The following is a 15,280-nucleotide window of genomic DNA, read 5'->3' as shown; positions in this document are numbered from 1 at the left end:
TGTAAGTCGGCTGACCATATCGTTCCCTTAATCCCCTTTTTTTTGGATGATAGGATTCCAGAAGTTTGAAATTATTACTTTTCTTATTATTCTGTAGAATATAGATCTCACATTTAAATAATATTTTACAGCAGTAACAGTTAATTTACATTCTTGTTTATATAAAAGCCCACCAGAGGCCGAGCGGTAAAATCGCTGAACGCTGTTAATTCCGACCTGAGCTCCATTCTAGACGAACGATTTCAAGCTGGCTGCATGGGCGTTTTCATGGGTTTACTTATGTATAACGTGCATACAACCCAGTTTCTCTTAAAAAAGTTCTCCACGGAGATATCTCTCTTATTAGACAGATAGCCCTTGCATGCTTTGCCATAATAGAGTTAAGGTTAATGGTTAGACATAATAGCTTTATGATTAAGGACATAACAGTTAAAAAGGATTTCGGTTAACAAAACTAAAACCTTGTTTATAAAAACAAAAGGTGGCTTATCGAGAATCCATCTGGATTATGTCAAATAAAAGCTCAGGTATTATGAGCGTGTCGTTACATAACGCTTATCCATAACTGGCGATAAATCGTGCTGTTTGGCAACAGTTTCCTAGTCGATGGCTAATACGTAAATTCCAAAGTACAAATGTTGCTTTTTTTTTTTTTTCAGCTTTCGATTTTCCACGAACGTAATCCTAAAATTTTATAGGCGTACTGCGTACACTGGTTTTTATTGCTTTGTGAATCTACGTTAAAGAAAGACTCCATATAAAAATCGGAGTCTTATAGTGTTACAATGCATGAAATGAAAGCTCTTCAGAAATACATCTACACAGTGCATAGCAGCTGAAATAAATTGAATTATTGAGATCTGGATCTAAATTTAACATGAAAAAAATTACAGTTGACAAAGATTTATAATTTAGTTCTTTACAAGAAGAAGTTTACAATTATTTATGTATTTATTTCCGTACTTCTAAGTTATTCATGTATTTATTTCCGTACTTCGTAAGTTCTTCACAATGGCTTTCTCCTCTTAGGCAGATAACATTCGTGTGCTTTGCCTTAAAACAAGCTTAAAATAATCCTTCCTTACGGACAGAATTTTCTGAGGAATTAATTGTTTGTTTTGAACCAAGCAAGATCTTATGTCATGGATTTGTAAGCTTAGAAAAGAACAACAATTAAAATTTGCTAAAAAGCAAGTAAAACAAAAATGGAAATCCTTGAAATGTTGTTCAAAGCCTACTGGGATTCAGCTTTAACAATATCATAACGTTTCTCGCTAGTATAGATGATTTCGTGGTTGTCGCGAAGCTGTTGATGTTAAATCCAGGACTGGTCGTTCTTCGCAGCTTTAATGAAAACGTTAAGGAAACTGTACACATGTCTCAAAAGCTGTTAGCCGTCTTTTCGTATGATAGCTGATGAGCTTAACATCATTAAAGACACTGCTCGCAAAACATAGAAATAAAACTCACAGAAAATATTACTTTTTTTAACCCTTTAGATAGGGACTGAAAAACAGAAAGAAGATCTAATTTCTACATGCCATGATTTAATGCAAAAGACAAATATCAACGCTCATGTTGTTCAAACAAATTGTAAATGGGGATGAAATCGTGTGCTTTGTTTATAATTCTGAGATTACGGAGAAAACATCTGCTTGGGCTGGAGAAAGTTTGCCTTCGTTACAAATACTTCAATTTCAGAAACATCAAGTAAAGACTATAGGTGATCTTTTTGATCAAAACAGATAATCTACAGGGATTTTTTTCCTGAAGGACAGACAATAATCTCCATATTTTGTAAAGATGAATATGTGATTAAATAGATTTCTGAAGAGAATTCAGTGCAGTAGCGCTTAAATATACCACTCGAATAACCGATTTATGTTTCTTTTTTTTTTTTTTTTTAATTGAAAATTTTAAATCCTTGTGTACCACATAGTATTACACAAGGCTTACAGAAGTAAGTAAAAAAAAACAAATAGAACAACACAACACAAAATAAAATAAACTTACAAATTCACAGGTGATACGTAAGAGATCATCTGTGATCTCTTACGTATCATCTGTGAATTTGTAAGTTTATTTTATTTTGTGTTGTTGTATTTGTTTTTTTTTACTTACTTCTGTAAGCCTTGTGTAATACTATGTGGTGCACAAGGATTTAAACTGATTTATGTTGTACTGATTTATGTTATATTACTGATTTATGTTGTACGACAATGTGGGGTCACAAATTCCCTTCTTGTCTAGAAATTCCCATAAGAAAAGGTCACAATTCTCAGTCACATCCACTATACACCCAGTTTGGTACTGCAGACTATTTTATCGTTCCTAAAGTGAAGTCTCACTTCAAAGGTAATTATTTTAATAGCAATCAATAGATTTGGAAAACTATTACCAGAGAATTATTTTAAAATAATTAAAAAATAAATTATACAAAAGAATCAAGCAGCTGCATAACAAGGAGAAGCTTTTCACAGATTAAAAGGACTACATACTAAATGCTAAGAAGTGCGGATGCTTATACCTTATCCCGTCGACCATGAGAGTTGGTTACCATCGAAATATGAAAACTGGTGGAAATCCTATGAAAGTTGTGCCGATCGTTTCTGCGGAATTCTGAAGGAATTAAATTCACACATCCAGTATTCAACCCGTCTCGTTTTTGTGTTTTCTAGATTTCTACTATTTTATTAGCCCTCTACCGATCTTAGAGAAAACTCTGCTTGTAAGTCGGCTGACCATATCGTTCCCTTAATCCCCTTTTTTTTGGATGATAGGATTCCAGAAGTTTGAAATTATTACTTTTCTTATTATTCTGTAGAATATAGATCTCACATTTAAATAATATTTTACAGCAGTAACAGTTAATTTACATTCTTGTTTATATAAAAGCCCACCAGAGGCCGAGCGGTAAAATCGCTGAACGCTGTTAATTCCGACCTGAGCTCCATTCTAGACGAACGATTTCAAGCTGGCTGCATGGGCGTTTTCATGGGTTTACTTATGTATAACGTGCATACAACCCAGTTTCTCTTAAAAAAGTTCTCCACGGAGATATCTCTCTTATTAGACAGATAGCCCTTGCATGCTTTGCCATAATAGAGTTAAGGTTAATGGTTAGACATAATAGCTTTATGATTAAGGACATAACAGTTAAAAAGGATTTCGGTTAACAAAACTAAAACCTTGTTTATAAAAACAAAAGGTGGCTTATCGAGAATCCATCTGGATTATGTCAAATAAAAGCTCAGGTATTATGAGCGTGTCGTTACATAACGCTTATCCATAACTGGCGATAAATCGTGCTGTTTGGCAACAGTTTCCTAGTCGATGGCTAATACGTAAATTCCAAAGTACAAATATTGCTTTTTTTTTTTTTTCAGCTTTCGATTTTCCACGAACTTAATCCTAAAATTTTATAGGCGTACTGCGTACACTGGTTTTTATTGCTTTGTGAATCTACGTTAAAGAAAGACTCCATATAAAAATCGGAGTCTTATAGTGTTACAATGCATGAAATGAAAGCTCTTCAGAAATACATCTACGCAGTGCATAGCAGCTGAAATAAATTGAATTATTGAGATCTGGATCTAAATTTAACATGAAAAAAATTACAGTTGACAAAGATTTATAATTTAGTTCTTTACAAGAAGAAGTTTACAATTATTTATGTATTTATTTCCGTACTGTATTCTGTTTTAGAAATTCGTATATATTGGGAAATGTATTACATTTTAGAACTTAATTTTGAAAACATTAATCGTTAGTTTTGTTCTGGTAGCTGGTTAAATTTTTATTCACGTGTCTCTTTATTAGTGGCCATGCGGTCAAAGACTGCTGAATACTGGTAGTTCGTCCTGATTTCGAACCCAGGCGAGCAGATTGTCTGCATGGTTAGTTCTTATGGTTTTTCTCATATGTATACGTATCAGTTTCTTTAAGAAAGTCCTCCACTAAAGCATCCTTCTTTCTAGGCAGATAGACTTTTAGTTTTTAGCTCATATAACCAAATAAAACCTTCAATATATTTATGCGTTTGTCATTCTATTGAATATAATGATATATATTTTACATTTTTAGTACTTTAGAAAACGTTAATAATTTGTTTTGTTTTCGAAACTGATTTATTTCAGTTCATTTATGCATTTACTATTCTACTTGATAAATGTGAATAACAGGGATACAATTAACAAAAAATTAAAATGCACTTGGCGCGTTAATTATTAGTTGACAAATAAGAAATTTGCAGCGAATAACTCCCGATCGATAACCAGAAACTATTTATTTTCTAAGGTCATGAATTAAATATGGTTTGATTACATTAAATGACATGCAGGACATTAAAGGCCCTTAAAACATTCCTTATAATTAGCCTCAGTGGGAATTATAAGATGGGAAATGTCTGACATACAGAAAAAATGTAATTTTTATTGAATATATTAAAATATATACACGCATATTGGGAACAATAAAGTTTTAGTCCATAATTTGTTTTTACATTGTAATCTCTTTTGGGCTCGGATATTTTAAAGTGTAATTATATGTAATTGCGATAAATTAAAGATACTACTATTTATATATTTGAAGTTTATCGATTGTTTTTATAATAAAATTCGCATAATTAAAAACAATGAAAACTTCGAAATTTAAAATAAATTAGAATTAAATTTCATTTTTTAGAACTTATGAACATACTTCAAGTTTATTTGTGGGTATATCTTTTCAGAGCAGAACAAAATGAAATTCTGGAAACTAAATCCCACGAAACGTCTTTAATTCACTTAAAATACATTTATGCAAACAACATTTTGGGCTATCAACAACAAATTCAATCAATAAAAATTCAGATGCAATGGACAGTGCAGAAGATTTGAACATATTCATAATCTAGGATACTTTAAAGGTGAACACATAAAGCCTTAATTGAATGAAATATATAAATATTGCTACAGATAAAACATCAAACATTACAGAATACTTACACGTTTACAATATAAATGTTTCTATATACTAATTACATTGTATAAGATGTACAGTCAAGCAAATTTTTATAATATTCACATGACAGAAAAATGAGTTCAAAACAGTGCATCTAAGCCTAAAAATGTTTGCAAAATACACAGCAATTTTTTAACCCTTAATATTATTAAAAAATAACATTCGTATAGAAAAGTAACAAAATTAAAAATTTAATTTAACGATGATAATTTCGAAGATTGAAATTAAGAGATGATAAAGCACTTATTATGCACTGCGTACGAATGCAAACAAGAACATTTTAAATTTTGAAATAACTGAAAGAAATTGTGAGTCACTATCTTCTGTTCATGGCTATACGTAAAGAAATAAAAAAATAATTAGTATAATGTGAAGGTAATTCTACTTTCCGGAAAAAAAGAATTGTTTTCACTACGTTTATAGAGGGAACATCAGTAATCTCTTGTTCATACCATCGTGTTCAATTTCATGCTACATTTTCTAAAAGTTAATCTTGCAAATTCCGAACTGTAAAAAAAAAAAAAAAAAAAAAAAAAAAAAAAAAAAAAAATTTAAATTTTTGGCCAACATTTTTAACCATTTTTTAGATTTCGATCATAACAGCACAATGAGAAATATTCTAACTCCAGCTAGCCAAGCTGTCTAATTATCCAAACACTTCAAATTCAGAATCTCAAATAATCAAGACAATATATTTAAAAAACTGTTGCACAATAGCTACACTTTCTGGGAGCTTAGTAAAAAATCTGTACATTTAAAAAGCCATTGGAAAAAAATCTTAAAGTGAGGATAAAAGGGTAATACATTTGAATGTTGCCGTGATAATGGGACACCAGGAATGCAAAGCTGATGCCATGTAAGAAATCTAAATTCTAATGAAAATGAAACGAACGCAAATGCAGATAAATGTTGAATGCAAATGATCCTGGATATCAGCACTTAAGTGATGATGGCTATTAGATAAAGATGAAAAAGAAATCGAAGAAAGTGTAAATAATTATTGTGATGACTACCAAAGCCCGACAAATACTGAAGATTTTAAATGCTTAGAAAACCGTTTCTGAGAAGTTGGAATAGCAATAAAAAATTTGATCAGTTCCAGTGCGTTCCTGAAAATTATTCGCGATATGGTAGTATATAAAAGGTTGAGAAAAGAAATCAAGTTCTTCATTAATGAGTAAAAACATACTATTTAAACTCGGTTTTCATAAAAATTATAACCCCCTTCAAAGGAGGGAAAGGCGAAAAACAACATTTTGTACTGAGTGGCTTCTGGGATTATGAAAATGCGGTCACGAATAAATATTGCGTTCTGCCTTATTATCCAAACCGCGATAGATCTTGATAAATTAGGATAATAAAAACCCATTAACGTAGATTATAGTCACTAAAACGTGGTTAAACGATTTAGTTAACGTAGATTTTAGTCGACTAAAATCTACGTTAAGTACAAGGTTGTTAGTCAACTAAAATATACTCCAATATTGTTGCTTTGCTAATTTTATGCTTTACTTTAACGTGCTTCTGTCTTTATTCTACTATATATCTTCTGTAGCAATTTGAAGCTCTGTAGCAATTTGAAGCTAAATATGCGGCTTGAAACTTCTTGAAATTTTCACCAATCATAAAATCCGCTGACCTGTTTTTCTAGTAAAGTTTCTGCTTCTTGAGAAGGAGCAGGTCTTGTAAATAACGTTAACTAGTTGCTTCTCCCTCATCAAATCGATATCCTTGTATATGCTTCTCTAAGGGAAAGAAATCAGTACTTCTGTAAAGCATACCTATAAAAGTCTTTTTATCAACAATGTTTCGTCCATAAATTGTACGTGAATGTTTCTTTCTGGTTTTAAGATGTTCGAAACTTATTGAGAACAAACCTTAGATATTTTTAGACATTAGTACGAAGTTATACGAAACCCTATATTTACCCTCAATTTGCAGTAAGCTAAAAAACTATACGCCTGCAGCCTCTAACCATATCTTAACTTTGTGCCACATTTATTACACTGATGACTTAAACTGGACGACATGAACGAGTGACTTCTTTCAGTGTCCGCCAAATTCTGAAGTATAGCCATATTTCAACAGTTTCATATGAAATGGAAAATTTTCTCTTGTACATTCTTTAGTCGTTCATGAATAAAGCTCGCTGTTGTCTCTTCTTTGATCAAAAATTCAGTTAAATGAGTAAGATTTGATATTCTACCACTTCTTTCAGACAATCTTACCCAACCAGTACCAACACAGTTCTTCACAAATACTAACGAGCGTAGACAGCTGTACAGTTGAATAGATAGAGAAAAAGATTGTAATCCATACAACATTACAATCCCATTGCATATTGGATAGTACTTCAGCGTAGACGTTAAATGTCCTCCGTTGCATATTATTATTCTTAATTCTCTTTATAAAATCTTAATTTAAGAAAACAGAATAAAATCAGACGAAGAACCAGTTTTGAGCTTTCTTCTAAGTTAATTAATTTTATTTGATTGCATTCACAAGAAACAGCATTTTAAATAGCATTAAATTGCATTTTTTATGCCAATTTGGTCAAAAGATTTTCCTTCTTAAAAGCTGACGTTCTACGTTTCGTACAATACTATTAAACTATTTCAGAATTCGCCCTATTTTATAAAGTCTTAGGTTATTATTTTTTCGATTTAATAATTCAAGAGAAGCATCCGCGAAGACGTTTTAAAAATCGTTCGAGAGGAATTAAATTGGTATTTCCGATCTTTCCTGGACTTTTGTGGTACGTATTATAAGGAAAATAGCACAAAATGCCATTATGGAACAGTTCGTATTATTTGAAACCTTTTATTTATATAAATAAGAACAAATATAATATTTTGTAAAATATTCACCAAAATTGCAAATTCAAATTTGTTATTTATAGTTTAATAAACATGTGTAGTTTTAATTTTCCAACAAAAGAATAATATCCATTAATGTTTTCTCTAGCATTTGCTTTAATGGAAATCGCTGTATTGGCACTATCAGCGATTTCTAACTGATTCCGCTCAACAAATTACTTGCACATTCAGATTCATTATTAAGTATAGAATAGAATAGCAACATAGAAATCACGAAACACAAATAAGCTTAGAGGATTAACAATTTTAAGATATTTTAAAAATGCATATTAACTCTAATTCTTTTACAAATAACAAATACCACACGTACATTTACACATACAACACAATAGCCACGTAAACAATTGAATATGTAAAATGTCAATATAGAATGTTCGTTTTGACACACACACTTTTATATATCTTAAAATCTAACAGAGTAATTCTACCAGAACGATACATTTTTGAATAAGATATGTCACAAAAAAGGGAAGTTTCCATGGACAGGATCCATAAGGAATGTTTATGAAAGCTCAACAGTCCATACCTTATTTAGGTGCGGAGAAGAAGCTCTGGCATTAATAAAATAGCGATGCGATAAATTATAAGCATTATTAACTCATAATCATCACATGCACTATTATTCCTTAGAAGGTATTCTCGTGATGAGGTTTTGGAGCTTTCCGTTGCAGTACTTGCTACGCAAATATGAACTATGTCTGGTGCTGAAAACGTAAAGATAAAAAATCAAGACGTCTTCGATTTCTTTAGAGATGGTTTATTATGTTCTTGGGAATTGATAATTTTGTTTTATCATGTAGTTATACAAATCACATTATTTCAAGTTTTTCTCTTGGTTTCTTCGTGGATCTTCATATAACAGAAGCCTTCACATCAATGTAAATGGCAATTTGGAAGATAACAGAGCGATTAAAGTCGGATGCCTTGAATCAGTTATACAATACGGAATGCTTGGAATTTCTTTATTGATAGCCTTGCAACTGCACTAAACATATAAAGAAAATAGCACGAAAGGAATGATTTAGATTTAGGGAAACACGGGAAAGAAGTTTGTGTTTACTTTACTAATTATCAGTACACGTTGTTTCAAGCACATAACTTAAAACAATTTAGTTATGTTCTCATCTTGTTATGCATTAAAAATTATGTCTGTCACTGTAAAATTTCACAAAGAATAGTTGTATGTGAACAGATAGTGAGTACACGGAATTTGTCAGCATTCAGCTGAATCCAGTTACTTGGGGAATGACTACAATTTACTGAACATATACATTTAAACATCGCTTGAAGTATCACTCCATGAAGATGTATGATACATTTTAAATAGGGAACAAATGGGGACATTATATACTTAACCACTATTAAAGACAGAGACTTAAACTGAAGCTGCCTCACAGAGCTGTGCTATTTGAGATATTCTCTTGAAACGTTTTAATGTATCAATGATATTAAATTGAAGTTAGGCGTAGGTAGAAGGATGTGTATATCGTCGCAAATTGGTTTCACATATTCGTCTCGGCTGTCGATGGAAGTTTTTTGGTTGTAACTCCCTTCAACCATCAGGTGATGAAAGTGGATCTGGCATAACTGACAGAAGTGGTGGCAGTGCGACTGAAATTTCTCTCTACGCGCACTTTCTGCCTCTTTCCGCAAAGGCAAGTAAGCAAAGCCGCCTTGAAACTGTTGCGGAAGTTGGCACTGAGGAATCCGTAAACGCAAGGATTTATGCAGCTGTTGAAGTATGACATCAAGTGAAAAGCTGTACGCATAGGTTTTAGGTAGCCGTAATTGAGGCGATCCAGTACATCAAAGGCAGTCAAAAGATTAGTGATCAGTATTGGTCCCCAGCAGATGATGAACAGAACCACAACGGCCACAAGCATCTTAATGACCTGAAAAATAAATTGTAATATTAAAAATAATTTTAAACTAGTCCTTATGATTTGAGGTATTTAACTAATCACTAAAGAAATTAAAAAAGGTTAGGAAAGCTCTCATAATAGAATGCAGATAAAATCAGAAAAGTCAGTGAACAAATTTTTTAATATCTGGTTATAACGAAAGTTTTCCGCCAAAAAATTAAAGAACATGAAAGCAGTACCTTTAATGCTGGTAGTAATCACCACTCAAATCTATGATTTTCTACGAACGTTTTAGAAGTTTTTCAAAGCCTTCGTTTCAGCAACTTAATGGCCGTGAGGCCAAAAACAGATCAGCCTCATTTCGAAGTCCTGTACAGAATGGAACATAGCACCAGCAAGGTGTAGCTGCAGGTGTGAAAAAAGGTAGGAGTCCGAAGGAGAGATAGCGGGGCTATATGGTCGGTGTGGTAAAAAAACCCATTTGAGTTCGTACAAAGTCCATCCGGTGAATGCAGACATATGTGGTCTTTCATTATCTTGATGAAACATTACCTTTTTGCGGCAGAACTCAGTTCGACATTTTTCTTTGAAAGCAGCGTCAACGCGAACTAGCATCTTAGCTGTACGCCTTACTGTCGAAGGTTTTACCTTTTCCCAGATACTCTTTGTGGGTAATACCAGATTCAAAGTATGGCCTCTTTGTTAGTCAAATTTTGCATTGCGATGCTGCTGACGGGCCCACCGTGCGCAGAACAACCCTGTTTTGGGAATTGTTGAAGTAAATCCACTTTTCATCACAAGTGACGATTCGGTCCAGAATTTTGTCCTTGAGTCGATATTCGAGCAGGTTAGTCAGACCCGAACACGTCTGCCCTTATCTGCTTCAGTCAGCTCATGCGGCACCCAGCGATTGAAATTGTACTTCAAGTTTATGCGACGCATAGCCCGAGTAATGGACATGGCTCTACCGTTTAATTCCTTAGCAAGCTCTCGAGTGGTTGCATACTGATCTTTTTCCACAAGTTCTCGCAGGCGGGCCTCATCAACATCAATAGTCCAGCCAGAGCGCTCTGCTTCTTGAATTACATAGTCCTTGTTTTTCAACTTTTGGTACAAAACTTCATAGCTGAATGTTTGCAACAGAACTGAAAGTAAAAGATGGTTCTAATGCGGTAGCGTGATAGTTCAATTTCAGACACTTAATGATAACGATATTTTTTTACGAATTTCACAACACAGTGTTCTAAAGCAAATATCGTTCTTTCGAATGAAAAAAATTCGTTTGAGAAAATATGATTAAACACGCCAACGTGAACTGTTTGCATAGACGATATTTGCGGTGGTGGGAAACTTTCGTTAAAACCCGATATTTAATTTTCTTAATTTTGTTAAAACCCGCTTACTTTAAACTCAACGCAAATAATTCATAGGTAATTAAGTAGATAATAATATACATTGACCATACGAAATTTTATTCTTGAAAAACTCAGAAATAAATAACATTTTCCATACATTAATTTAATGTATTGAATGTTGGATATCAAAATGAAAAGAAGAATGCACAGCGCGTATAAAAAACTTTAAGTTCACATAAAATCTGAATTTAAAATAAAGAATATTCTTATAATCTTAGCTATCAATGCGCAGTCCTTTGTAAGTCAATACCATGATTAGCATGTTCATATAACAGGTTGGTTCCTTATATGTAATCTTTTCCTGGGGCTGGGTCATATATCTCCCATGCACACATTACATTAAGGCTCAGTGACTTTTAGTTCACTTACTGAATAGAGTGGATTGGGATATGACAAAATCTACCACATCATTTTTCTTTACTTTCCTGCTCGACTATTTGTTTAAATAGCCAAAATGAGTGAAGAATTAATGTCTGTAGCCCACGGGAAAGTTTCTGAATTTTCTTAATCTTTAATGAAGTTTTAAGCAATAGAAAGTAATCTTCGTGTGATAAGAGATAAGTGACGGAGGACGCGAGCACCACCCCTCACCATAGCGGTTAATTGGACCACGTTCCCCTTGTCTAGAGCACCCCAAGATAGTAATATTCGTGTGCTATATCTGATGAATAAGAGGCTGTTGAGAGCTGTGAGACTTTCCTTTGCTCAAAACGCTTTGAACAGAATGGAATTGTGTGACGGCGTATTGTCGGGCAGCAGGAAACAATTATTCGATTGAGCATTTTGAGGTCTAACGCGTTCAATTCTCCTCAGAAGTCCCCTCCTCCCTATGCCCTCATAAAATTTATAATTCATCGTTTATTACACGAAAAAATCCTTGCCAATTATCCCTTTCCAGTCAAAACAGTTAGCACTATCATCTTTACTCGTGTTTTGAAAACTGTGCTTCTGTAGCCTTATGGATATTATCCACCTTACTCAGATAATTCTCTGTTTCAAAAAAGCACGAAGTTTAATTTACAAAGACAGTTGTTTGAAAAAAGTCGGCTATTTTCTCCACATTATAGAAAATATTGTTGTTATTCTTTGCTCAGCTTTTCAAATTCATGACCGCAGTTGTTTACCGAATCAAAGCAATTGATTAAATGCATAGAAAATTCGGTCTGCAAAAGCAAGTAGAAATGTCATAGCAGTAAATGCCGTCAGTTATCATTTAATACGCTTTCTAGCATTCGTTTAAATGATTAGTCTTAAAATTTTGTATTAATACTGTGTATATATTCGTTAGTTAAATTCGACAAAACAAAAATAGTCTATTTAGAGCAATATATTTTAAAGTAAAACTTGCTCACAGTTTTAGTTTAAAGAAGTTAAATGATATTTCCAAGTAGAATAAGCACGTTCTATAATTTTTTACCATATAAAAAGAATAGTTATTCAGAAAATAAAAAAAGGTAATGAAATATTATAACAGCTAACAGCAGATGACTTATATTCTGAGCCATTTTTACTTCCTTGGAAGTATTGTAATCGTGAAAAATTTCGGGTGTCATATTTCAACGGAAAATAACCATTTTGATTGATCTAGAATTTATTTAGACGACGTTTTGCTTCATGATGAACATACGCACAGAATGAATGGCTCTTTTTCCAAAAATGGATTTAAAATGGATTCAAAAGGGATTTTTGTCGTGATTGTCTGTATGTACATATGTATATAAGTGTCGTATAACTCAAAAACGATTAACGTCAGAATGCTGAAATTTTGCGTATGACAATGCTATAAAATCTAGTTGTGCACCTCTCTTTTGCAGTCGCCAGGACAAAAAGTATATATATATATGTATATATACACACACACACACTCCCTTACCTGGCTAAAAGCCCTTACCCGGTCTTTATTTTTGCAAAGGTTGGTCGAAGTCATATACTTCCAAATACAGAAGCCTTTTAAATGGCGAAAATATTTATATTTTGGCAATGTCAAACCAAAAAATAAAAATAATAATTTTTATACAAAACGAAATCTCACTTTTAGAGCGATTTTCGAGTTCTTATACTTGGCAAAATTTTATACTTGTTACGAAAAATAAACTTATAAAAAGTTTGACACCCGAATGACAAAAATTGACCGATGTATTTAATTTCAGATTTTCAATTTCAACTTGCCTTGAGGGATTAGTTAATTAAGTTCGAACAATTCGAGAAAATGTGTATAACTTAATAGGCCGTAATAAAAAGACATGTGGTATCCACATTTGATTTTTTTTATGTCAAAACTATGCTAAAAAAGGTAATATAGCCATTCCAAGAAATGTTGGAACACGAATTCTAGGAAGAATGAACACGAATTCTAGCATTCGTTTAACACGAATTCTAGGAAGAATGTTCCTTACACAGAAACGAAATGAAAAACGGAAATATGAGAGAAATTAAATGAATAGTGGGATCATATTGAGTGAGAAGTTTCTTTTTGGAACTAGTTTCGTAGAGTTTCGAAGAAATGCTTTGCACTAGGATAACAATTTGTGGAAGTTAGAGTAATTTAAAAGTTATTAAGGTCATATTAGATAGAATTTCTTTTCATTACACTTTTGTTTTTAGGTACAAAAATATAGAATATTCAGGTTTAAACTGATACTGGTAATAATCAACAACGAAATGTTTTGCATTTGTTTTCAATTATCTAAATGGTCTACTTCAAATACGTTACTCATTTAACTTTTTTCCCTCACTTTTTAAATTTAAACTAATCATTTTTTTACCAGTAAATGGAATCTAAAAGGAAGTAGATGTAGAACTTAAAACTTTTGAAAGCGATCTTTAAATTAATGTTAGAATTAAGAGGGAGGACCACAGAAAGTATATTAGTGAGAAAAGCCTTAAGTTTGGCGTCAAGTATTAGACAGTGGCAGCAGGATCTCATACATAAAGGAATATAAAGGAAAAAAAAGTGCCAGACAAAACTTTTATGTATCGTAATCAGATAACAATGAAAGAAATACCTGCTTTACTGTAGCATTATCGCTTTCCAATTTTTGGATAGCAGGCTTCGACTTCTTTGAGAAAGTACTATTTCCTGTTGAATACTGATTTCTGGGATGAGTTTCCCTGAGCGCTATATCGGATCCGGGCCTATAAATAGAAATCATAGTCATAAGAAAGTTTACTTAATAATAATCATAGAAAACAAACGTACTCTTTCTCTGTTTTATAAATAGAAATCTAAATGACATCAAAGCTTCGCCAATACATTTCAGAGACAGCATTTCTATTATTTTGTGAAAGTAAACATGAATGAGATTAATTTGTTTCGATATACTTCGATCGATTTTTAAAACATAACGATATACTTAAATCTATCCCCTTCCCTAAAAAAATTAAACCAGTAGAGTGCTGTTTATCTGAATTCCAACTATTAAGTTAACTTGATATTTTAGTTTCTTGACCAAACTACAATGCGAAATGTTTTAGAAAGTTTCTATAACTTTCGAAAGAGAAGAAAAATGATTTTTTATCATAGTGTGACAATTATTTTTAGTTCTACCAACTGCTAAACTTATACAGTTACAATCCTATCTTAGCCACGGAATGTTTTGCTTTGAGCCACAAAAACTCACTCCAAAATTAAGTGACGCCACAAATAAATTAAATAAGGGCGTATTCTAACTGTAATTTGTGTTGCTATAAAAAAACAGCAGATCTTCGTCATTCGTGAATATAATTTTCAGTTACCAGTTTAATTTTATTGCAGAGAAAGTTGAAGTTTATGAGATTGGAGCTTTTGCCTAAGGCGTAAGTGAATTACAACTGAATTATTTGTAAACCTTAACCAGGTGTCGATTTGGACTTTCCCGACGTGATTTTAATGATAATCAAGTAACTTAATTGTATATATACCGCCACCAAGAACGACAATACTTTGTACGTTCTATTTTCAATTCTGTATCACAGGTTTGAGTTAATGAACTTTGAGTTAGTCAGAACTTGTAATGCAAAATTAATTTCCTGGTCAGGGCAATAACTTAACTGCATAGCATTTATAGTGCCTCTTTGCCAGTTAAGTATCGGAAAAAAGGCTTAGTGAAAATTCAGTAAAGAGTTACGTCATGAAAATGAGTGACAA

The 15,280-nt window shown here is 32.5% G+C and overlaps 1 protein-coding gene across 2 annotated transcripts in view; it reads right to left on the bottom strand.

Moving 5' to 3' along the window:
* Positions 1 to 4,760: 4,760 nt before the first annotated feature.
* LOC118187546 (QRFP-like peptide receptor) overlaps positions 4,761 to 15,280 on the bottom strand; it is a 696,437-nt gene continuing 685,917 nt past the window's right edge. For both annotated transcript variants that reach the window (XM_085810979.1, XM_085810980.1), the window contains exons 8-9: positions 14,160 to 14,289; positions 4,761 to 9,769 (exon numbers count right to left, since the gene is read on the bottom strand). In XM_085810979.1, coding sequence (XP_085667105.1) covers positions 9,437 to 9,769; positions 14,160 to 14,289 — 463 coding nt within the window. In that variant the 3' untranslated portion in view covers positions 4,761 to 9,436. The remainder of the gene's footprint in view (positions 9,770 to 14,159; positions 14,290 to 15,280) is intronic.

Source organism: Stegodyphus dumicola, chromosome 2, assembly GCF_044657685.1.
Source record: "Stegodyphus dumicola isolate Sdum_Otavi_A_Nest chromosome 2, ASM4465768v1".
Taxonomy (NCBI): Eukaryota; Metazoa; Arthropoda; class Arachnida; order Araneae; family Eresidae; genus Stegodyphus; species Stegodyphus dumicola.
Note: the sequence above shows the minus strand (reverse complement) of the source record. Positions and strands in the feature narration are given on the sequence as shown.